This window comes from Globicephala melas, chromosome 4, assembly GCF_963455315.2.
Source record: "Globicephala melas chromosome 4, mGloMel1.2, whole genome shotgun sequence".
NCBI classification, from domain to species: domain Eukaryota; kingdom Metazoa; phylum Chordata; class Mammalia; order Artiodactyla; family Delphinidae; genus Globicephala; species Globicephala melas.
In genome coordinates this window covers 67879578-67904230 of record NC_083317.1, presented here as the reverse complement: position 1 = coordinate 67904230, position 24653 = coordinate 67879578, and the positions used below count along the sequence as shown (strand labels likewise).

Here is a 24653-nt window from a genome sequence, read left to right as displayed (position 1 = left end):
CAGCCTAGAACGTCTGGGTACATTATTAATGCACTATGGTTACAGCAGTGAATCAAGTGTGCCTGGTCCCTGCCCTTATAGAGTTAATAGTCTGAACCTTAAACTTCGTTAGAGAGGGCATCATTTTAAGTAGCTGCTTTCCGTGTGTTCTGAGTGGAGAAATAAGCCAAAGAAATTCAGTTGGGAAAACATTACCAAAAAATACGTGGGTTCTTTCTGTGATATAAAATTAATATAGCTTTACTTTAACTTTGTCGTAGACCATATTTTCTGGCCTCATATAGCTCTGGAGTAATAAAATAACTAACTATTCAGGAAATATTTATTGAGTATCCTGCCGTGCAGATACCATGTGTTACAGTAGGAACAGAGGTGAACAAGTAAGACACCTCTCTGCCCTAAGAGAGTGTATGTACAGTTAGAGTGCAGGGAAGCCCACGGATTGCTGTGATATATCTAGGCAGAATGAACATGCCCTTGAGGAAGGTTTCATAGAGCCATGCAACTGAAAAGGAGAAGAGAAAATGTTCCTGTTGGAAAGATTAGGGAAGATTTCAGAGGGGAGTTGCCATTTGGGATGGGTTTCAAAGGGTGGGTGAATGTTCAAAAGACACAGGTGGGAGGAGCAAACGGACCAGCATGAGCAGAGCCCCAGGAAAGCGTGGGGTATATAGAGGCCCCAGTGAGTTGTCCGTGTAAGTTGTGCATTAGAGACAGAGGATTAGTAGGAAAGGCAGGGTGGAGCCTGAGGGTCTTAATGCCCAGGCAAATACTGCTTATTCTCTGTTCTTTCAGCATCAGAACCAAGAGGTTTTTGAGCCAGGGATGACATGATGATTGACTACCTCTTATGATTAAGAACACAAGGATGCAAATATATTACATTTTAAACTTAGCAAAGCAAATTGTATGGGATGGTTATCATCATGGCTGTTCCTTTGGGAAACACAGTTATAGTGCAGGGGTCTGGAGATCTGTGACCTAGTACTGGGTCTACCACTAACACAAGCCCAGTGAATGACACTGAGCAAACCCTGATTCCCTCTTCCACTTCTTTGAATGTAAGATTAGACTGATGATCTCTTAAGGATCCTTCCAGCTCTAACGTTCTGAACATCCTAAATGCCAAAAATTCTCCCAAACTAGTCATAGTCATAGGTCTAGTGGGAGGGAGCAGCTTTATCATCTTTAAGGCAAAATAAGACTTTATATTTCCTAGTTTGAGAAGAGCAGTCAGCTCTTTTGAAAGGACATGTTTTGAAAAGACATGATAGCCCCTCTGTAACTGTCAGGGGTCACTAGAGGGCTTTAGGGCTTGTCTCAGAACTAGGTTCTTTCCCCTCTCTCTTTGCTTCCCCATCTGTATATTTCTGTCTGTCTGTGTCTCTTCCTTTTTCACACTTCTCCCTCCTTTGCTTCAGATGTCCTCGCTCTGTTGGCTCAGAGTGTTGGTGTGTCTAGTGTTTTGTGAGTTAAGGTTTATCACTTCCAGTTTTCAAAAAATTTTAAAGTGACTGAAACATTTTACAGTTTTCTTTTTGAAAATTCCTATATTATACTACTTTTTAGTTGTGTGGCATCATTCGTGCATTTCTCTTCCTTAATGGGTCAACTTAACAAATGTTTAGGTTAAGGAATTTACAACCCCAATAGGGAGAAGTCTGGAAACGATTTGGTGGGTAGTTACTCTGGATGAATGGTTGCTCTGCATAAGAGAGGAATCCAGAGATTTCAACGGGTAGAGATTATTCTGGGGAGCTCTAGACTCAAGGATGGAAACAGTTTATGAGGAGGCTGACTTTGATTTGAGATAAGAAAGAATGATCTTACAAAGGAGCGCCTGTCCCTGCAAAGAGGCTGCTCAGGGCATCATGAGATACCCACTAGTTGCTGCCCTTCCTTTACCAGGTGTCTGCAGAGGAGATTCCAGCCCTGAGTGAGAGATGGGCCAGGTGACCCCTGCGGTTCCTGTGTTCCTTTATGGATTGAATGAAAATGAGTGAAATTGAGCACTTAGCTGCTGCCTTCTTACATGTTTTGTCTCAAGTTTAGAGTACTAACTTGTATCTTATTTTTTTAACTAGGAAAAGATGGCATCTCTTTCCTCCTGAAGATACTCCTTTCCTTTATCCAACTAGAATCCCTTATGAGGAATCTAGCGTGTTCAGTAAAATCAATGTTGTCAATCCTGATTTAAAACGTTTTCCTCAATTTTGGAAGGCTCGAAGACATATGGTTACCCTGAGCCCCGGACAGGTAATGGGAGCTTTAAAACATTGGTGACCTGTCAGTGGACACCCCAGCTATAACTTCTTTCAAGTCTTTATGCCACGTGCCTCCCTATCAATACAAATGACAATGGTTCCTTCCCTGCTGCTCTGCTATTGGAATGTAGCTTCCCCAGCTATAGGCTTCACACACAATCCCTGCTTCACAGGTCATGGGAGGGAGATGGGAGGAGGGAACACAGCTCCTCCTGCTGGTGAAGAGGAGAATGGCCTGTGGAGGAAGATCCAAAAACTCAGGTTTTTTTGTGTGTGTTTTGTTTTTGCGGTACGCAGGCCTCTCACTGTTGTGGCCTCTCCCGTTGCAGAGCACAGGCTCCGGACGCGCAGGCTCAGCAGCCATGGCTCACGGGCCCAGCCGCTCCGCGGCATGTGGGATTTTCCCGGACTGGGGCACGAACCCGTGTCCCCTGCATCGGCAGGCAGACTCTCAACCACTGTGCCACCAGGGAAGCCCAAAACTCAGTTATTTTTATTCAGGTTAAGAGAAGGTGTCAAGGCATGAGTACTTGAACATTTCTGGAACATTTATTCACAATTAATATCTGTTCAACCACGATAAAATCCAGACACACAAACACAGGTTCGAATGCATCCAGTTAGTGGGCCAACAAAGGCAGAATGAACTAAGAACGATTTAGGGTTTTTTGTTTGTTTGTTTTAATTGAAGTATAGTTGATTTACAATATTGTGTTAGTTTTTGGTGTACAGCAAAGTGATTCAATTATATATATTTTTTCAGATTATTTTCCATTATAATTTATTGCAAGATATTGAATAGAGTTCCCTGTGCTATATCGTAAATCCTTGTTGCTTATCTATTTTATGTATATTACTCTGTGTCTGTTAATCCCCCACTTCTAAGTTACCCCTTTCCACATAACCAAACATGATAATTGTAAGTTTGTTTTCTATGTCTGTGAGTCTGTTTCTGTTCTGTATATAAATTCATTTGTATCATGTTTTAGATTCCACATATAAGTGATACCATATAATATTTGTTGAGAATGATTTTAAGCAAGAATGGATGTTACTTTTGTAACTGACTGTCTCTGAAACATTTCCAAAGGTTTAGTACTTAGTGCTGCTAACCAGTGGGGAATAGCACCTTTACAACACTGGCATTTGCTGTCTGATATTTTAGTAACATTTGCAAGGTTTTCTTAAGTCTCTTTTTTTTTTTTTTTTTTTTTTTTGCGGTATGCGGGCCTCTCCCGTTGCGGAGCACAGGCTCTGGACGCGCAGGCTCAGCGGCCATGGCTCACAGGCCCAGCTGCTCCGCGGCATGTGGAATCCTCACGAACTGGGGCACAAACCTGTGTCCCCTGCATCGGCAGGCGGACTCTCAACCACTGCACCACCAGGGAGGCCCTCTTAGTCTCTTAAGGAGACTTTATTCCTTTGATTATCCCTCTGACCTGCCTGTGTTCCTTCTTTTGCTCCCTTCTCACTGGCTCTTCCTGCTTCCTTTACACTCGAGTGCTCTAGCTCAAACGATTTCACTAAGTTTCCGCAACCCATCAGCAGTCATTCCCCATTCACCTATCCCCCCCAGCCCTTGACAACCACTTTTCTGTTTTCTTTCTGTATAGATTTACCTATTCTGGACATTTCACATAAGTGCAGTTGTGCAGTCTGTGGACTTCCGTGTCCGGCTTTTTTCACGTCGCATAATTATCCTCAAGGTTCATCCAGGCTGTAGAATGTTATCAGCACTTCATTCTTTTTTATGGCTGAATATATTCCATTATGTGGATATACATTTTATTTACCCATTAAACAGCTGATAGATATTTGGGTTGTTTCCACCTTTTGGTTATTATGAATAATGCTGTTATAAACATTTGAGTACAAGTTTTTGTATGAGCATATATTTTCAGTTCTCTTGGGTATATACGTAAGGGTGGAATTGCTGAGTCATATGACAACTCTGTGTTTTTTAACTTTTGGGGAAATTGCCAAACTGTTTTCCACAGCAGCTGCACCATTTTACATTCCCACCAGCAATCTATGAGGGTTCTATCTTCACATCCTCACCAACACTTGTTATTTTCCTTTATTATTATTATATTACTACAACTATAGCCATTCTAGTGGGTGTGAAGTGGCTGCTAATTCTTTTTTTCTTCTATTTTAATAGCCAAATTTGAATGAGTATTTCTGTCTATTGTATCAGTCTTCCTTACATCATGCTGTTTCCTGAATCCACCATAAACTGGCTCTCTCTCTTACCACTTGACTTGAAAGTATACTCTATGATAGGACATTAATGACCTCCTAATGACTAAACCCAGTGGCTGAAGTGGACGTTTTTAGTCCACTTCACTTCACTTTAGTTCTCTTAAAAGGAGGTCTCTTCCCATCTCCACCTTGTCCATAGCAGGTGCCACCATTTTCCTAAATCTGAAGCCCGGAAGCTTCAGATCATCTCCATCTGCTGTACTCAGCCTTCCACAGACTCTTGTAATGACTCTGGATAAATACAGTCCTTCTTGATTCTGCCCATTGCTTTTGTTTGCTATATCTTCCTATTTAAATCTTAACATTTAATTTAATAATTGGACCATTGCAAGAATCTCCTGTCCTTCCCAGACTCTCCCACAATGTCACTGTTTTAACCATCCCCCTACTCAGAACTTCTCAGCAACTCAAAATGCCTACAGGATAAAATTGAGATTCTTTATTCTGAACTCAGGGCCCTCCACTGGCCCTAACCTGATCCCCCACTTTATTCCCCTTTACTCCTTCTGCAGTAGTAAGACTGGGCTGCTTGCTGTCCCTCGACAGTCCCACCTCCCTTGCCCACTTCTCCGTCCTGGCATGTCCTCATTCTCTCTTAGTCCTGGTTCAAATCACACTTTCTCCATCCAGGTTGCCCCTAACCTCCCTAGAAGCATGCCTGCTTCTCCCACCTCTGAAGGTCTCTAGCACCAGTGTCCCCTCCTCTGATTTACCACTTACATAATTTATAAATTATATAAGTGGTAAAAAGTGATTTACCACTTTTCTATATATTATTTTTTCATTGGCTAGATTTTAGACTTTGAGAAGGCTGAAACTATGTCCTATGTGTTTACTTCTGCCCTTTCTCAGAACTCATACAACTATTATGTGATGGAAAGGAGGAAAAGTTGCAATCTCAGAATCCTTTACTAAGATTTGGATGCAGACAGAGAAGGTCCAGGATAAAGGAGAGTAGAGACTGGAGAAGCTAGTAATATCCTTTGTAGAACATGCAACTTGTTAATTTAAGAAAAGGAATAAAAGGATTGTGGGTTTTTTTTCTTGTTTCCCTTTCCTATTACAATCTTAGTATAAATTCATTTGAGTTTGTTTTTTTTCCTTAGCAGCTTCATTTAAGATCTGATTCTGACATGAAAATAAAATGTTCTGTTCTTGTGCTAACCATTTTTTGTTTGGTTTTCAGGTTCTGTTTGTCCCCAGACACTGGTGGCATTATGTGGAATCCATTGATCCTGTCACTGTCAGTATAAACTCATGGATTGAGCTGGTATTTTTTTTTCTAATAAATGTAATCTCCCTGCTTTTAAGATATACAGTGTCTGTCTATAGAACTTGGTGATTAATTTTCACCAACACTGCAGTGTTACTTTGTTTTACTGTTCCATAATTTATGTATTCTGTGCTGTTGATGAATAGTGAGGTTGGAAATAGGATTTTTGTGACACATCATTCTCTTTCTTTTAAGGGCACAAAATGGGCCCTGATGTTGGTGTGCCAGGTCTTCTCCCTTGACCGGTGTTGTTAGGTGAATCATGTTGGGCCTGGCTGGACCTGCCACGTGTGTCCCACGTTGCCAGTCCCATCCCCCACCATCTGGGCTGGAAATACTTGCTTCTTGGTTCAGTGTCCTCATTAATAATTGCAGAATTCTCAGTCCTGACTTACACATTTTCTCAGAGCAGTCTTTCAGTGCTAGGTGTTATCATTTTATTTCTCCCAAAGGCTTTTCCCCTCCAATATGCTGTGCTTAATCCTGGTTGCCTGCTCTACTTGATGATTAGAATGGCTACTCTTATGGCCCAAGTCTGTCTCTTCCACCTGAGGTGTCATTGCATCTTTGTATGCTTTAACCAGAGGCTTTGACTGCACCTGTGCCCTCGTTAACCTGAGGCCTCGAATGCATCTCTGCTCTCCTGTACCCAAAACCTTGATTGCATCTCTCTCCTCTCTTTGGCTGCTGCACCCTCCTCTCACTCAGACTTTTCTTATCCTTAGATAATGGGAAGGGCTTTGGCACAGGGGGAGCATACGGAATATTGTAACAGGAAGCTCTATTGTGTGGCTTAGAAGAGTCGTAACCCTTGGGTGAGAAGTATAATGGGAGATCAATGGACTTACAGTTAGAAATGCTGCTTAACTGATTGCCTTGCTTGGTATTCCCCTTTCTGCTCCAGTGTTCAGAATGTCCCTCTGAAAAGAAGTTGGTCAATTATAGTACTTAAGTCATTTATTTTCTTTTTCTCAGAGATCACATTTTTATGTTGCCTGTAATCCAATGTCTGGAATCCTTTAATGATATGTATTTGTCTAGTTTTCCAGTTGTTTATCATAGGAAAGTAGTTAAGTTACTGTTACTCTATCACAGCCAGAGGTGGACATCTCAGTTGAATCATTTTTGTGCCCATTATCTGAAATATGTTATTAATGTTTACATTTTTTTAAGATAAGATTTCTTTGTCTCTAAGGGTAGTCAACATACTATTCTTTACTGCATGGTCTTATACATATTAAATAAAAAATACTAGGTGCAGCACAGAAGGAGAGCCACTGCAGGCCAGCTTCTCCAACTCTGAAGGCACTCCAGGGATTGGAAACCATGAAATCCAAACATCAAAGTGAATGGCTTAATTTGCTATACCTCAACTCATCTTCAAGTGTTAATTAAAATTATCCACAGAAAACTGAATCAAAATTAAAATTAAACACATATATAGAGAAGCAAGAAGAGCGACAGTCCTGCAGCCTGTGGAATGAAAACCACATTCACAGAAAGACAAAATGAAAAGGCAGAGGGCTATGTACCAGATGAAGGAACAAGATAAAACCCCAGAAAAACAACTAAGTGAAGTGGAGATAGGCAACCTTCCAGAAAAAGAATTCAGAATAATGATAGTGAAGATGATCCAGCACCTTGGAAAAAGAATGGAAGCAAAGATTGAGACGATGCAAGAAATGTTTAACAAAGACCTAGAAGAATTAAAGAACAAACAAACAGAGATGAACAATACAATAACTGAAATGAAAAATACACTAGAAGGAATCAATAGCAGAATAGCTGAGGCAGAAGAACAGATAAGTGACCTGGAAGACAGAATGGTGGAATTCACAGTGGGGAACAGAATAAAGAAAAAAAGAATGAAAAGAAATGAAGACAGCCTAAGAGACCTCTGGGACAACATTAAACACAACAACATTCGCATTATAGGGGTCCCAGAAGGCGAAGAGAGAGAGAAAGGACCTGAGAAAATATTTGAAGACATTATAGTCAAAAACTCCCCTAACATGGGAAAGGAAATAGCCACTCAAATCCAGGAAGTGCAGAGAGTCCCAGGCAGGATAAACCAAAGGAGAAACACATAATAATCAAATTGGCAAATATTAAAGACAAAGAAAAATTACTGAAAGCAGCAAGGGAAAATTGACAAATAACATACAAGGGAACTCCCATAAGGTTAACAGCTGATTTCTCAGCAGAAACTTTACAAGCCAGAAGGGAGTGGCACAATATATTTAAAGTGATGAAAGGAAAGAAGCTACAACCATATTGTAGATTATTCTACCCAGCAAGGATCTCATTCAGAGATCCTCGGAGAAAGCAAAAGCTTTGCAGACAAGCAAAAGCTAAGAGAATTCAGCACCACCAAACCAGCTCTACAACAAATGCTAAAGGAACTTCTCTAAGTGGGAAACACAAGAGAAGAAAAGAACCTATAAAAACAAACCCAAAACAATTAAGAAAATGGTAATAGGAACATACATATTGATAACTACCTTAAACGTGAATGGATTAAATGCTCCAACCAAAAGACACAGGCTGGCTGAATGGATACAAAAGCAAGACCCGTGTATATGCTGTCTACAAGAGACCCACTTCAGATCTAGGGACACATACAGACTGAAGGTGAGGGGATGGAAAAAGATATTCCATTCGAATGGAAATCAAAACAAAGCTTGAGTAGCAATATTCATATCAGATAAAATAGACTTTAAAGTAAAGAATGTTACAAGAGACAAGGAAGGACACTCCATAATGATCAAGTGGTCAATCCAAGAAGAAGACATAACAATTATATATGCACCCAACGTAGGAGCACCTCAATACATAGGGCAAATGCTAACAGCTATAAAAGAGGAAATCGACAGTAACACAATAATAGTGGAGGACTTTAACACCTCACTTACACCAATGGACAGATCATCCAGACAGAAAATTAATAAGGAAACAAAAGCTTTAAATGACACAACAGACCAGATAGATTTAATTGATATTTATAGGACATTCCATCCGAAAACAGCAGATTACACTTTCTTCTCAAGTGCACACGGAACATTCTCCAAGATAGATCACATCTTGGGTCACAAATCAAGCCTCAGTAAATTTAAGAAAATTGAAATCATATCAAGCATCTTTATGATCACAGCGCTATGAGATTAGAAATAAATTACAGGGAAAAATACGTAAAAAACACAAACACATGGAGGCTAAACAATACATTACTAAATAACCAAGAGATCACTGAAGAAATCAGAAAATACCTAGAGACAAATGACAATGAAAACACGACAGTCCAAAACCTATGGGATGCAGCAAAAGCAGTTCTAAGAGGAAAGTTTATAGCAATACAATCCTACATCAAGAAGCAAGAAAAATCTCAAATAAACAATCTAACCTTAAAGAACTAGAGAAAGAACTACAAACAAAACCCGAAGTTAGTACAAGGGAAGAAATCGTAAAGATCAGAGCAGAAATAAATGAAATAGAAACAAAGAAAACAATAGCAAAGATCAATAAAACTAAAAGCTGGTACTTTGAGAAGAAAAACAAAATTGACAAATCTTTAGCCAGAGTCATCAAGAAAAAGGAGAGGACTCAAATCAATAAAATTAGAAATGAAAAAGGGGAAGTTACAACGGACACCGCAGAAATACAGAGCATCCTAAGAGACTACTACAAGCAACTCTATGCCAATAATATGGACAACCTGGAAGAAATGGACAAATTCGTAGAAAGGTGTAACCTTCCAAGAGTGAACCAGGAAGAAATAGAAACTATGAACAGACCAATCACAAGTAATGAAATTGCAACTGTGCTTGAAAATCTTCCAACAAACAAAAGTCCAGGACCAGATGGCTTCACAGGTGAATTATATCAAACATTTAGAGAAGAGCTAACACCCATCCTTCTCAAACTCTTCCAAAAAATTGCAGAGGAAGGAACTCTCCCAAACTCATTCTATGAGGCCACCATCACCCTGATACCAAAACCAGACAAAGATACTACAAAAAAAGAAAATTACAGGGCTTCCCTAGTGGCGCAGTGGTTGAGAGTCGGCCTGCCGATGAAGGGGACATGGGTTCGTGCCCCGGTCCAGGAAGATCCCACATGCCGCGGAGCGGCTAGGCCCATGAGCCATGGCCCCTGAGCCTGCGTGTCTGGAGCCTGTGCTCCGCAACGGGAGAGGCCACAACAGTGAGAGGCCCACGTACCGCAAAAAACAAAAGTACTAGCAAGCAGAATCCAGCAACACATTAAAAGGATCATATACCATGATCAAGTGGGATTTATCCCAGGGATGCAAGGATTCTTCAGTATACACAAATCAATCAATGTGATACACCATATTAACAGATTGAAGAATAAAAACCATATGATCATCTCAACAGATGCAGAAAAAGCTTTTGACAAAATGCAACACCCATTTATGAAAAAAACTCTCCAGAAAGTGGGCATAGAGGGAACCTACCTCAACATAATAAAGGCCATATACAACAAACCCACAGCAAATATCATTCTCAATGGTGAAAAACTGAAAGCATTTCCTCTAAGATCAGGAACAAGACAAGGATGTCCACTCTCACCACTGTTATTCAACATAGTTTTGGAAGTCCTAGCCACGGCAATCAGAGAAGAAAAAGAAATAAAAGGAATACAAATTGGAAAAAAAGAATTCAAGCTGTCACTTTGCAGATGACATGATACTATACATAGAGAATCCTAAAGATGCCACCAGAAAACTACTAGAGCTGATCAATGAATTTGGTAAAATTGCAGGATACAAAATTAATGCACAGAAATCTCTTGCATTCCTATACACTAACAATGAAAGATCAGAAAGAGAAATTAATGAAACAATCCCATTCACCATTGCAACAAAAAGAATAAAATACCTAGGAATAAACCTACCTAAGGAGGTAAAAGACCTGTACTCAGAAAACTGTAAGACACTGATGAAAGAAATCAAAGATGACACAAACAGATGGAGAGATACACCATGTTCTTGGATTGGAAGAATCAATATTGTGAAAATGACTATACTACACAAAGCAATCTACAGATTCAATGCGGACCAATACTGGTCCACGGCCTATTAGTAACCAGGCCGCACAGCAGAAGGTGAGCAGCGGGCAAGTGAGCAAAACTTCATCTGCCGCTCCCCATTGATCCCCATCGCTTGCATTACCGCCTGAACCATTGCTCATGTTACTGCCTGAACCAATCCACCCCCCACATCCCGTGGAAAAACTGTCTTCCGTGAAACCGGTCCTTGTGCCAAAAAGGTTGGGGACCATTGCTCTACAGGGAGTATTCCTTTGTATGTAATACTCTTTTTTTTTTAACTTTAAACATGTCAGAGAATGGAAAATATTGGGAAAAAACCCACAAGGTGGTTCATACTTAAGGTCTATGTCTTATAGATAGGATACACACTTAAATTTGGTTGGTGAAATATTCTAAAACTCTTCTAGATGGCAGAGGAGAGTGAATACATAAAAATTGTGGTCTGCCAACAACATATTCCTTCAGGAACAAATCTTATGTTAATGAGAGAACAGAACACACAATTAAGAGACTCTACTCTGTTTTAAGCAATGAGACACAGAGACAAATGAAAAAATGTGTCTTTTTTTAACCTTGATTTAGGAGGAGGACCACCAAGCCCGGGTAGAAGAGGCAATCACCCGCATGCTTGTGTGTGCCCTGAAAACTGCAGAGAATCCACATGATACGAGAGCTTGGTTAAACCCAACTGAGGTAGGTCCCTTCTGGTTTTCATCATGGCAGTTAGTATCCTGTGATAAACCAATCCCGGCTGGAACATTTGTTTTCCAATTTATGTAAGTGCCTATAACCATTTTAAAGAGTTTTTCTTTTTCCTTAGGTTGAGGAAACATCCCATGAAGTCAATTGTCGCTACTTAAATGGAGCCGTTTCTGCTTTTTTTGATCATTATGGAACATCTAAGGTAGTAGAAACCCAAGCGCTGAGCACAGACGGAGAGTACGTGATAAAGGAAGAATTAAATGTGCACAACCACGTGGAGGTAACACAAACTAGTAGCCACAGCTTAACCTTGGGAACAGTAAAACAGGAGGCAGCAAGTCCCTTTGGTCCTGATCTGGTTCCTGTGATACCAGGTTCCCAAGAACCACCCTCAGAAAGAGGAGGCATGTTTGAAAGTGATGGTGAAGACTTTGTTGGCAAAAATGGAAAACGCTTTGGAAAATTGCATTGTACTAAGAGACGACGAATGATGAGTGAAAGTGAGAATGCAGTTGTGGAACAAATGGCTTCAAATAGTACTGTGGCCCCTTCCCAAACATTCATTTCTACAGATGACTTGCTGGATTGCTTGGTGAATCCACAGGTAACCAGGATAGTGGCACAACTTTTGATTCAAGGAAGAAGTTTGCGACTCTAATAGAAAATAACTTTTTCAGTAATACTTTAAGAATATTTTTAAAATAATATAGTTTTAAAATAAAAGATGAAATGGCAAAAGGGCAATTTGCATATGCTTATAAATGTCCTGTTCTCACCTAATTAACATTTTAGTCTCTTGCCACCTTCTTGCATACACATTGCTCTTTGGACAACCTGGCTCTTTGTTATTGGTAGGCCTCTTTCTTCAGTGCCTTTGCCTTTCCTTTCCTATCTCATCAGCCTATCTCAAATGTAAGCCCCTAGTGTTCTCACCAAGGAATAGTGTCTCCATCAGCAGGGGTCACCTGCTGCTTGTTTTTGTAAATAAGGTTGCATTGGAACACAGCCATGCCATTCATTTACATATTGTCTGTGGTGGCTTTAGGGTTACGGTGGCAGAGTTGAGTGGTGACAGAGGCAGTATGGCTTGAAAAGCTGAAAATACTTTAAAAGTTTGCTAACTCCTGATCTAATGCATCCATTGGGTGAATTCTAGCTTTTTGGGAGGTAGGGGTGCAGTTGTTAATTTCAGTAGTTATCATGGATTCTTTGTCATAAGATGGTGTGGGAAGATTTATGATTGTTTTAAGTTCTTGATCTCTTAATTCAAATGCAGGTTGAAGTCTAGCCTTGATCTGAAGTGATCACATTTCTCAAATCCGTAGAATTCTCACTGGTTAACCCCTGTAATCCAGAGCAGAATACCAATCAGGAGAAAAGTAGGTGGGGGCCCAATAAGAGGCCTCCTTGTGTAAGGAACTGGGACATCTAGGAACACCAGCCTTGGAATAAAAAGGACCAAATGCTACTGACTCCTGAAACTAACTAAAAGCTTGGCTTAGTGAACTTGATCCCACTCTCATTACATTTGCAGTATGTGGGGTAATTATTATCATTACCGTCTAAGTAAGAATTTAAAAATTATAAAAACATATTGAACTCAGTAACCATTCAAAACAGAAAAGATACACAAAGTCACCTTTTAAGAAGAATTGACTACTGGCCCCATCCTTCTCAGGTCAAACTGATGGTATCAGTAAATCCCAAGAGAGTACGTACTTTCTGGGAGAAAGGAGGAAGGGAAATGAACATGCCCAGGAAAAGAAGGGTCTGAAAAAAGACCCTTCTGTAGCACTTACCACCATCTGACTACTATATATTTGCCTATTTATTTGATTACTGTCTCCCCCAACGAGAATGTCACTGCATGAAGGTTTGGACTTTGTTTTGATTATTGTATATTTGCAGAGTCTTGATCAGTGCCCAGCACGTGGTAGGTGCTGCTTAAATATTTGAGTGGATTTTTTAAAAAGGAGACCTTGTTGGCCGATACTCCTTCAGAAACACTGGGGCAGAGGATGTTGTGGCTAAAGGTGAGATGTCTGTTACCTGTAGTAGGTATATCCCTATCGCAGAAATAGACATTTGTCTTCAGCTATATATTTTTTTTACACCTGCCCTCACTGAGAGCTCCCCCATACCCTCCTTCACACAGAATTCCCTCCCCCGCTCCCTCCCCCAGGGTTCCCTCCCCCGCTCCCTCCCAGATATTTTATTATATTTGCTACTACTTGGACCAGTGTTTTTCAAGTTGTAGATTGTGACCCATTAACCAGTCATAAAATCAATTTAGTGGGTGAGACCAGCATTTTTTTTTTAATGGAGCAGGATATGTGATTTCAGTTAATTCAATAGAAAATATAAGTATTATTTTGTGAAACTGTCCAGGAAAAATTTCTTTCAGAGTAAATATACTTCATAAATCTTTTCAGTTATATCTGTGTGTGTACTGGGCCTGATATAAAATGTATTTCTTAGTGTATGTTAGGGTCAGAAAGGTTTGAAAGCTGTTCTGAGGGCAAAGTATTGATTTCAGTTAGAGGTAGTAGTTTCTGGCATGCAGAGACCTGGGTAGAGAGTTAAGACATTGATATGAATGCATTCAAAATGTAAATGGGTGTTGGGAGATAATTTCCTAATTTTGTAGAGATAGAGATTATGACACGGCAAGAGATCCTGGCTATCTGCAACTGGGGAGTGTGGGAAGGAGAAAAGACAGTCAAAGGGAGAGATGGTCAGCCACCAAGTAGGGTCCCATTTCATCCTGCATTTCTCAGAAGAGCCTGCCCGAATGAGTGAACTCAATTATTAAATAACTATTAATACGTTGACCCTCCAGGGGTTAGAGGGATTGAAGTGTTACCCCTAAAGTTACAGTATCCACGTATAAGCAGGGTGATCTATCCGGAAGGCAAAGTAGCTAGGGCCCCTGAGCTTTTAGGGTCTACAGAAATGTTTTAGTTTCTTTAAAAATTAAAAAAAGAATATAACCTAGTTTCGATTACCTTCATGTTTATACCAATGCAGTAGCGAAGTATCACGTTTAATACTTTTCATGGAGTAAGGGGCCTTCAAAGGCAAAATTGCCTGGGGCCCATGAAAGTCCTAAGCAGCTCTGGGTATCAGGGATATCAGAATCATTTGAGGGGCTTGCTGAAGATGCAGATGTCTGGGTACCACTCTAGAGCTATAGAATTCGCCTCCTTTGGGATGGGCCAGATTTTGCAGTCTCAGCAAGCACCTGAAGTGCTTCAAATAGCAAAGAAGTTTAAGAATCTCTGGCCCTGGAGTAGACCACCAAGACCTAACACAGGCTCAAAGTGGGCGTGTTTTAGCAGGGGCTACTTCTTGGGGTCAATCCGCCCTTCAGATTTACTGAACTAAAGCTGTACTGTGCCCTTCCTGTAATTTTCAGCTGAATGCTATTGATACTGTGAGGATACCTTGATGCTGTCATGTTTAGTTGTGGTCTTTTATCAGCAGTGGCCTGTGTTTATCATCAAGTTCTCCTGCATTTGCCCTAAAGGATAAAGATGTTTAACCACCAAATAACATTTTCCAAGCATTTTATTCAAAAAGGAGGAAATATTTATTTTAAAAATTTTTTATTGAAGTATAGTTGATGTATATTATATGTTGCATGTGTACAGTACAGTGATCCACAATTTTTAAAGGTTGTACTCCATTTACAGTTATTATAAAATATTGGCCATGTTCCCTGTGTTGTATGACATATGTCTTTAGACTGAGGGTAACTATAACATCTACAGACTGAATCATCATACTTGGTGCAATACACCCTGATATTCAGCCTTGCCTAAGTTAACCAAACCACTGGAGAACAAGAACAAATTAGAGAGCACGTCTCTCCTTTTTTATTTCTTACATTCATTGTCAAGCCCAAGTTCAGATGCCAGTGGCTGGGAAGCTACTCCTAAGCAATAAGAAGTCTTTGCCAATCCACTTAAAAAACAGCAACAGCAAGAAAAATTTCAAGACATCTGTATTTAATGAAGCAGCAACTATGGCCCCCTCAACCTCCTTTTCTTGAAGTGCAGGCATTGCTCCCTGGGGCCTTTATCCTCCTGGTGACCCCTAGCATCCAAGTTCATCATCTGTCCTGGCTCCCCATGGGCATAGCTCTGGCCTCTTGGCCTATAGAACTTCAAATAAAGAGACTCTACAATGAAAACCAAAGCCAGAAGGGACAAGGCCAAGGAAATATGAGGATAATTCACAGATTGTCTGAGATATTCCTGAATCAGTAACATTAATCTAGAAGCCATGTTCTATAGTGGGAAGAGCAAGGGGCTTGATGACACAGAGACCCAGATTCAGTTGCTGGCTCTGAGGCCTGTTACCCAGGCGACTTAAGGCAAGGAAGCTTCTTGTGTTCTGAGCATCAGTTTCCTCAGCTTTAAAACGGGGGTATAATTCTTACCTCACAAGAGTGTTTGGGGGAAGAAAATAAATACTGTTATGTGAAAGCACCTCTTATAGTACCTGGTTAATGGAGGCACTCAATAAACAGTTTTAGAATCTGAAATTTACCTGAGGAAGTTAAAAAAGAAACTTTCCATTACTATCCTATAGCTACTGAGTTAGCAAATTAGTAATATGACTGCTTAATTCCTTTGGTTTATTTATGCACAAGGCTTTAAAATCATCAGAAGCTAGGCTGCCAAGGAAAATGTGCTATTTAATACCCTTAGATTCATTTAATCTTAACATAGTAGAAGGGCTTCATACTGAAAATATAGCAGGCATTATCCCTTTTTTCCACTGGGCAGAACTAAGACCATGAATAAAAGTTATAAAAAGGCAGATTTGGGTTCAACTTTAGAAAGAACCAATTGGAAACAGGGCTGCTGCACTGCACAACTCCATGGGATACAGCTCACCTAGTCCCCAAGCTAGACCACAGCCCCCCGGACTGTGCAGGACGTGGCTGCATTGCAGTCCCAGAGCCCTGACCAGAGCTGTCCCACATGTCCATAGGCTGCTTTGTGAAAAAGCTCCCTGCCATGGAATCTCATCGATTTGAGGCAAAGTGACAATAAGTCAAGGGTGTTGAAGAGATGGTTCCCACTTTGGTTAGGAGTCTGACAGGGCTTCTTCATTCTTAAGTGGTTTATGAAACACTTATGCAGCATCTATTGTACATCAGGCACAGACCTCAGTGCAGGGGTAAAGAAAATTAGACGCCAGGGATAAAGAAAATTAGACGCCATCCCTGCACCCAGGGAAGACAGCAGCCCCACCCACTTAGTAATACTGTGCTCCCCACAGCAGTATGGAGTCCTGACATGATACCAGCTGTCTCTCAGTGGCAGCTGAAGTTATATCACTGTGTCCTCTGCCTTTAAGATTAATGTTATTCTTACATGTGGAATCTAGAAAAATGGTACAGATGAACCTATTTTCAGGGCAGGAATAGAGATGAAGACGTAAAGAACGGATGTGTGGACGTGGAGGGGGAAGTGGGGGTGGGATGAACTGGGAGATTGGGATTGACATGTATACATTACCAGTGTAAAATAGATGGCTAGTGGGTACCTGCTGTATAGCACAGGGAGCTCAGCTCAGTGCTCTGTGGTGACCTAGATGGGTGGGGTGGCGGGGGGGGGGAGATCCAAGAGGGAGGGGATGTATGTATACACATAGCTGATTCACTTGGTTGTATAGCAGAGACGAACACAACATTGTAAAGCAACTATACCCCAATTTAAAAAAAAAGATTAATGTTATACTCTCCTTCCTGGAAATAAACAACTGTACGTCTACAGATGTGATATCCATGGTTGAGGACACACAGTTGTAACTCTAAGTTATCCAATTAAATTCTCAAATTCTCAAGAGAGGTTCATTCCAGTTTTGAAAGAGAGGCTGGAGAATGTCTGATTTCAGTGACAAGGGTCCTCTGATCTTAGAAAAAGCTGTTAAGAGAAAAAAAACCTACAGCTTGCTTTACAGTTAGCTATGTATAGATGAATATCTTCTGCAAAGGATACCAAAATGTTAATGTCTAAAAGTAATGAGGTACTCTGGGTAAGCCTGGTAGTCATAAAATACCACAAATAAATTTGGATTTTGCACACAATCTGTGACAGTGTCATATGAGTCAGTAGGATTTTGGGGGTCCCTTAGAGGAGGCACAATTAATGACTTGTTTCCAACTGTGTAGGATCCAGTGAGTACTCGCACATAATACATACGCTTCTTCCCATTTGCGTCCGGTCTGGAGTATATATCACTGGCAGAATAATGGGCACTGACAGCGAAATAGGTTCCCTTTCCGTATGCCGTAGCTGTGAAGAGAAAAACAAAACATCTTTAAGGATTTCAATTTAGTCTATAATTTGACATGTTGACCCAATATGTCAAATAATGTTAAAATAATGTTCAGTTCTCTCTAAAGCTTCTTTTAAATTTTTTGTGTGTTTTTTATTCTTTTTTTTTTTTTTTTTTGGTTATGTTGGGTCTTCGTTGCTGCGTGCAGGCTTCCTCTAGTTGAGGCGAGCGGGGGCTACTCTTCGTTGTGGTGCGCGGGCTTCTCATTGCAGTGGCTTCTCTTGTTGCGGAGCATGGGCTCTAGGCACACAGGCTTCAGTAGTTGTGGCACGTGGGCTCTAGAGCGCAGGCTCAGTAGTTGTGGCGCACGGGCTTAGTTGCTCTGTGGCATGTGGGATCTTCCTGGACCAGGGCTTGAACCCGTGTCCCCTGCATTGGCAGGCGGATTCTTAACCACTGTGCCACCAGGGAAGTCCCTGTTTTTTTATCCTTAAAAATCATTCCCCCACCCTGAAGGGCCAGTCAGTCCCTTCGGGATGAAATATAGTGAGTCTAACCTAAAACTTTGGCTGTAACATGGCCCCCAACAATGAGAGAACACACCACCATCCATACTGTCCCCAGCCAGCTTGGGTTCTCATGGCTGACACCTCATTTGAAGCAGCCAGATTACTTGCGTCCTTACCATTCTTTCCAGCATAACTGCGGTTAAAGCCTTTTCCGTTCACAAGTGTCACTGAGTCGGCATCTGTCCCATGGAAGAGCAGCTTCTCATTTATTAATTGGCCATTTTTGGCGTCCATGTTGTTTTTCTTTGTCTGGTAGTGTTTCCAGAGCTCTGGATTCTGGATCCTCTCAATCTGCAAATCAATAAGGAAAAATTTGCTGTCAGTGCCAAGAGCCCTTGGCAAGATACAACAGATGAAACACGACCATTATTTCTCATAAGTATATACAAATTACAAAAAACAGCAAATTCAATGCCAGATGGCAAATTTCTACATTCAGAAGTCTTTTTAGATCCAGAGTTTCACAGAAACAGGCCTTGGTAAGAACGTTAATTTAATTTTAAACATCTTTTATGTACCACATGAGAGCAGACAATGTTTAGGATCTTAAGTCCTCATTATTTGAACTTGGCTGACCAAAGCCTCTTCAACTCCTAACTGCTCCTGTTGCCATCTACCTCACTATGTCACTTTGTCTCTCTCCTCCAGTGAGAGAGTATTCTAATAGTGGGAGAAGCACTAGTGTCTAGGCAAGAAGGAAGTTAATTAGTGAAAATTCATCTCTGGTCCAGTTGGAAGAGTGGGGCATGAATCCTGGTGGGAGGGGATCTGGTTATAGACCAAAGTGGCCATGCTTTGACCATACTCTTTGGCCTCCAGGGCTGTGGTGGAAACTCCTTGGGTCTTGGGTTGCAGATCAGTTTCTACACTCCCCTAATCACCAGGTGGTGGCAGTTTCATAAGGTTGACTTGGGAAAGAGTGAAGGGTGGGTAAGGGAGGCAAGGACCCTCATGGACAGGCACAAGGTGAAGGTTCCATGTGGTCAGAATCTTCCAGTCCAGGGAACTCTCGAGTCTGACACTATTATTACCTGCCTTTATTGGGTTCTTCTTTTTTTTTTTTTTTTTTCAGTTTTGGGTTTCCCATTTTTAATTAAGATACAATTAATACACCATAATACAATTAAGTTTGCAGGCTTCTCTGGTGGCACAGTGGTTAAGAATCCACCTGCCAATTCAGGGGATGTGGGTTCGAGCCCTGGTCAGAGAAGATCCCACATGCTGCATGCACCACAACTACTGAGCCTGCGCTCTAGAGCCCACGAGCCACAACTACCGAGCCCTTGTGCCACAACTATTGAAGCCCGGGCACCTAGAGCCCGTGCTCCGCAACAGGAGAAGCCACCACAATGAGAAGCCCATGCACCGCAACAAAGAGTAGCCCCCGCTTGCCACAACTAGAGAAAGCCCACGTGCAGCAACGAAGACCCAGTGCAGCCAAAAATAAATAAAATTAATTAATTAAAAAAAAAGATACAGTTTGCCCTCTAGTTCCAAGTCTCAGCATTATCATGTATTTTGTTGATCCAATTTATAATCTTAAATTTTATTTTTCCTTTTACCTACAACTGAGTTTCTAATCTTCAAACTACTTCCAATTTATTTCTATTTACTTTAAATCTTATTTATTTTACTCATTTTTAAAAGCCTTAAAATTTTATTCACACCGAGTTTTGAAACCATTCTTAATTTCTTAGTCCTTTTATTCTTGTTTCTCACCCTTTTTTAGTGTATATGCTGAAGTGAGCACAAACCCTTTTAAAATTTAATAACCACACAAAGAAAATTATTTCAAGTAATTTTGAACACAGTAATCTGAGTCTGTATTCCTAGTAGGATAAATTCTAAGCTTTACTTAGTAGGCTTATTTTAGCAGCAGGCTCTGGCTATGATAGACTACTTGTATCAGACCAAACTTCTTGCCAACAACTACTAGAAGAGCTAGTGGGAAAAAAAGTCTGTTTGAAGGCAACAAGGATTTGAGCCAAGTTCCTGGAGAGAAGGGAAGTGCAGAGTGAAACAAAGTCAGAAGATAACAGAGTAACTTCTTCAAAGTGCTTAAAGAAAATGACTACCAATTCAGAATTTTGTACCCAGAAAAAATATCCTTCAAAGAATGAGGGTGAAATAAATTTTCAGATAAACTGAGAGAATTCATCACTACCAGACCTGCACCAGAAGAAATACTAAAGCCAGAGGAAAATGACCCCAGATGAGGCACAGAAATACAAGAAGGACTGAAAAGTAGTGGGATGAAAGGGTAAATATGTATATAAAATTATATACATATTATATATATACACACACACATATCTGAGTCACTTTGCTGTATACCAGAAACTAACACAGTATTGTAAATCAACAACAGTTCAATAAAAGTAAATAAATAAATAAAGCTTCTTTGATGCCTCACCTACAAAATATATTCTTGCAAAAAATATTCATCTGAATTTACCCAAGCCTTTCAACCTAACTCCAAGCTTACCATAAATAAAGCGGATAGAGGAATAAATTAAATGACACCATGGGCAATCAGACAAATCTAGAATCTGTAAAACTGCTTGGATTCTTAAAAAATCTAGGTGAGACAGAGCCAGAATGTGGAACATTCTACAATACAACTAGCTTAAACTCTTCTAAATTTCAATGTCATGAAATATAATGTTTAAAAATGCAGGAGTACTGTTCTATATCAGAAGAGATGAAGGAGACACAATGACAAAATGCAATGTGTGAGTCCAGATTGGGGGCAGGGATTGGGAGGAAGTTACAAGAAAGCTGTTAAGAGCAACAGGGGTGATTTGAATATTGACCTTCTATTGGATATTATTATAAAGGATAATGATATTTGTGTTATTTAAGAGAATGTTTCTATTCTTAGGATACATATGCTATAATATTTAGGAGTGTCATGATATCTGCAACTTACTTTCAATTGTTTCAGGAAAAACAGAGTGAGGGGGAAAAAAGCAAATGTTACAGAATTGTTGAATCTAGGTGGAAGTTCATGGGTGTTAAAAAATCGTCGTCACAAGACATGACAGTCATGAAGGATGACAGACCACCCATTTCTCATGTTAGCGCTTTTGCACTACTAGACACCTCCATAGAGGTGCCTTAAGTACAGCCTAGCTCTGCTTTTACTGGTGTCATAGACTGGGATTTCACATAAGATTTTATTTGAAAAAAGGGTTCCACTACAAAAGGGTAGTGAAGTCATTTCTCTGGTGAAGGTCTGCCAACACATGGTAAGACTCCAGGGCCCAGTGCAGACATTTCTGGTCAACTGGGTGGTCCTGCTCAATTTGGACTTGACATCTCATCACAGTGTGCCAGTCAGCCACTCCCAGAGGACTGTAATTGGTATCTTTAATGAAACTTATTGTCTCACAACCAGACCATGAAAGAGCTGCGTACTTGAATTACATTTTCTTGGTACCACATATAATTGTTTTGCTCAACATACAGGGATCTATCTACTTGGCAAGGTTATTTATTCTTCCAGTTTTATTAAGATATAGTTTACGTTCATATAGCACTGTATAAGTTTAAGATGTACAGCATAGTGGTTTGACTTACATATATCATGAAAAGATCATCGTAAGTCCAGTGAACATCCGTCATCTCATATAGATAGAAAATTAAAGAAATATTTTCCTTGTGATGAGAACTCCCAGGATCCACTCTCCCAACAACTTTCACACATAATATAGTGTATGAAAGCACTGTTGATTATATTTATCATGTTGTACATTACATCCCCAGTACTCATTTATCTTATAACTGCAAGTTTGTACCTTTTGCCTACCTTTCACCCAGTTCCCTCTCCCTATACCCCCTGTCTCTGGTAACCACAAATCTGATCTCTTTTTCTATGAGTTTGTTTATTTTTGAAGTATAACTGACCTACAACACTGCTAGTTCCTGTTACACAGCATAGCGATTCAATACCTCCATATATTTCAAAATGATCACCAAGATAAGCCCAGCCATGATCAGTCACCATACAAAGATATGATACAATTATTGACTATATTACCCACACTGCACATTTCATACCTGTGACTCAGCAATCTCTCTAACCTATTCCTCTCCTTCCTACATTGAGGGATTAAAAACAAATGGTATAAAATTTGATACTGAATTTACTGTGAGGATGATTCTGAAGATGTTCTCTAGTACTTATTCACAGGAGAACTCTTTCAGGAGTCAGTCTCAGTATTGTGAAAAACTGTTGAGTCTCCTGATCAAATGCTTTGCTCTTTGATTTATGGACATTATGAATCTTATAGCTGAGTGTTTACTTCTTTACTTTGTCTACTAGGCAGATCAAGGACAAATTTGAGGGCCTCCTCTAGTAACTATCTAGGACGTCATGTTATGTATTTTTGTGAACTAACAATACCTCTGTAATTAATTTCCCTGCTCTACTTTTCTTTTTGTCCATATTTATGTTATCTGAAGGTATATCTTTGTAGTACGCTTCAAATCTTTTTTGAATTATTATGTAATAATAATAATATATGTATTATTAAGTACATGAATAAACAGAGTGGTGGCAGTACAAATAGGGAATAAGAGAAAATTTGCAAAGAAAGACAATGCAGGCCTTACTGGCAGACTTGTTATTACAGATGAAGGGAAGGTACTCAAAGATCTCTAGCTTTACTCAGAAAGTGGTGGAACCAAAGACAGAAAGCAGGAAGGAAGGGGAAATGATGAGATGAGTTAGATTTTAGGGAAATTGATTTAGCAGACAGATATTCAAGTGGAGACTTTTTTAGGCCACTTGGGAACTCAAGTTCTAGAACTTGAGTCAAAGATCCAGGTCGGTGATGTTGATTTGAGAGCTATCAACACTGAAATAATAGCTGCAGCCAAGAAGAGTAAAAACATTCCCTGGTGAACTGCAGAGACAGAATACCAAAATATAAATCCTGTGGCTTACCTAGGATTAGGGGTTTAGAGGAAGAACAGATGCCAGTGAAAATGAAAGGAACATTAGTTAAAGAAGGAGAAGAAAGCATCAAAATAATACTGTCCTAGAAGTCAAGGGAGAAAAATAATTTCAAAAAGGAAACTTTCTAAATTAATGTTTAAAAGCAGAAGATGCCAAAATAAGGGAAATGAGCAGGGAAAGGACCGCTGGATTATCAAGGAAGCAAGGACTGTTGATCTGTGAATAGTGGAGCAGAAGCACATAATCCTGATCTGATTTGCTAGTTATCAACTCCAATTTTGCTAGTGATCAACTCCAACTTTGGAGCCATATCTAGAAGTTATTATTAGCTTGCTTCACAAAGTAAACATATATCTTTATTATTCTAATATATTACAATCTAATATATTGTAATAACTGACACAAGAATTTCAATGTCTCAGTAATCATAGTGACATGAGTAGAATCTAGAATTTAAAAACTAATTGCCTAAAATATTTCTAATTCTGGGTAAAAATGTGATAGGAAGTGAATGAAAATGTATTTATCCAGGACGATGATACCTCTATCTCCACCGTGTAGAAACTCCATGTCAGCGGAAGGCTTACCTTCTCTATGATGAGGTGTGCACAGGTCTCATTAAACTTGCTTGCCACAGTTTTGTATTCTGAATTATCAGGCTGTAGCTCAACCACACGGACTTTCTGCTGCTTCATATCACTCCAGTATAAGGGGATCTCAACTGCAAAGTAGACATTTGAAAACTCCCTCGCACCTAGAAAGGCTCATCCGCATAGTCCACATTCCTGGTATGCTTTGAAAAACTGAGTATCATTTGTGCTCTTGTTTTACAATCTCCTAATTCAAGGTGTTCAAGAAGCCCCTTATCTTTCTAGAAGAATGTTTTCAAAATGTGGACCACAGATAACCCGCCTCAGAACCAACTATAACACTTGCTTAAAAAAAAACTCACAGGGCTTCCCTGGTGGCGCAGTGGTTGAGAGTCCGCCTGCCGACGCAGGGGACGCGGGTTCGTGCCCCGGTCCAGGAAGATCCCACATGCCGCGGAGCGGATGGGCCCATGCGCCATGGCCGCTGAGCCTGCGCGTCCGGAGCCTGTGCTCCGCAACGGGGGAGGCCACAGCAGTGAAAGCCCCGTGTACCACAAAAAAAAAAAAAAAAAAACTTCACAGATCTACCGAATCAAAATCTCTGAGGGTGGAACCTGGGTACCTGCATCTTAACAAGTTTGATCATGCTCAGATTTGAGAACTATCGGTGTA

The 24653-nt window shown here is 40.3% G+C and overlaps 2 protein-coding genes across 8 annotated transcripts in view; one reads left to right on the top strand and one right to left on the bottom strand.

Annotated features, from left to right (window-relative positions):
• HSPBAP1 (HSPB1 associated protein 1) overlaps positions 1-24653 on the top strand; it is an 84695-nt gene that overhangs the window by 38196 nt on the left and 21846 nt on the right. For 2 of the 7 annotated variants that reach the window (XM_060298147.2, XM_030858339.3), the window contains exons 5-8: positions 2085-2256; positions 5713-5796; positions 11452-11562; positions 11690-12175. In XM_060298147.2, the coding sequence (XP_060154130.1) occupies positions 2085-2256; positions 5713-5796; positions 11452-11562; positions 11690-12175 (853 nt within the window). Of the gene's footprint in view, positions 1-2084; positions 2257-5712; positions 5797-11451; positions 11563-11689; positions 17034-24653 lie in introns of those variants that run through there. The other 5 variants (XM_060298150.2, XM_030858333.3, XM_060298148.2 and 2 more) reach the window with 5 other exon arrangements.
• Positions 15143-24653, bottom strand: part of PARP14 (poly(ADP-ribose) polymerase family member 14) — a 48283-nt gene continuing 38772 nt past the window's right edge. Inside the window, exons 15-17 of the mRNA XM_030858309.2 lie at positions 23979-24112; positions 18548-18722; positions 15143-17879 (exon numbers count right to left, since the gene is read on the bottom strand). Of these exons, the coding sequence (XP_030714169.2) occupies positions 17590-17879; positions 18548-18722; positions 23979-24112 (599 nt within the window). The 3' untranslated portion in view covers positions 15143-17589. The remainder of the gene's footprint in view (positions 17880-18547; positions 18723-23978; positions 24113-24653) is intronic.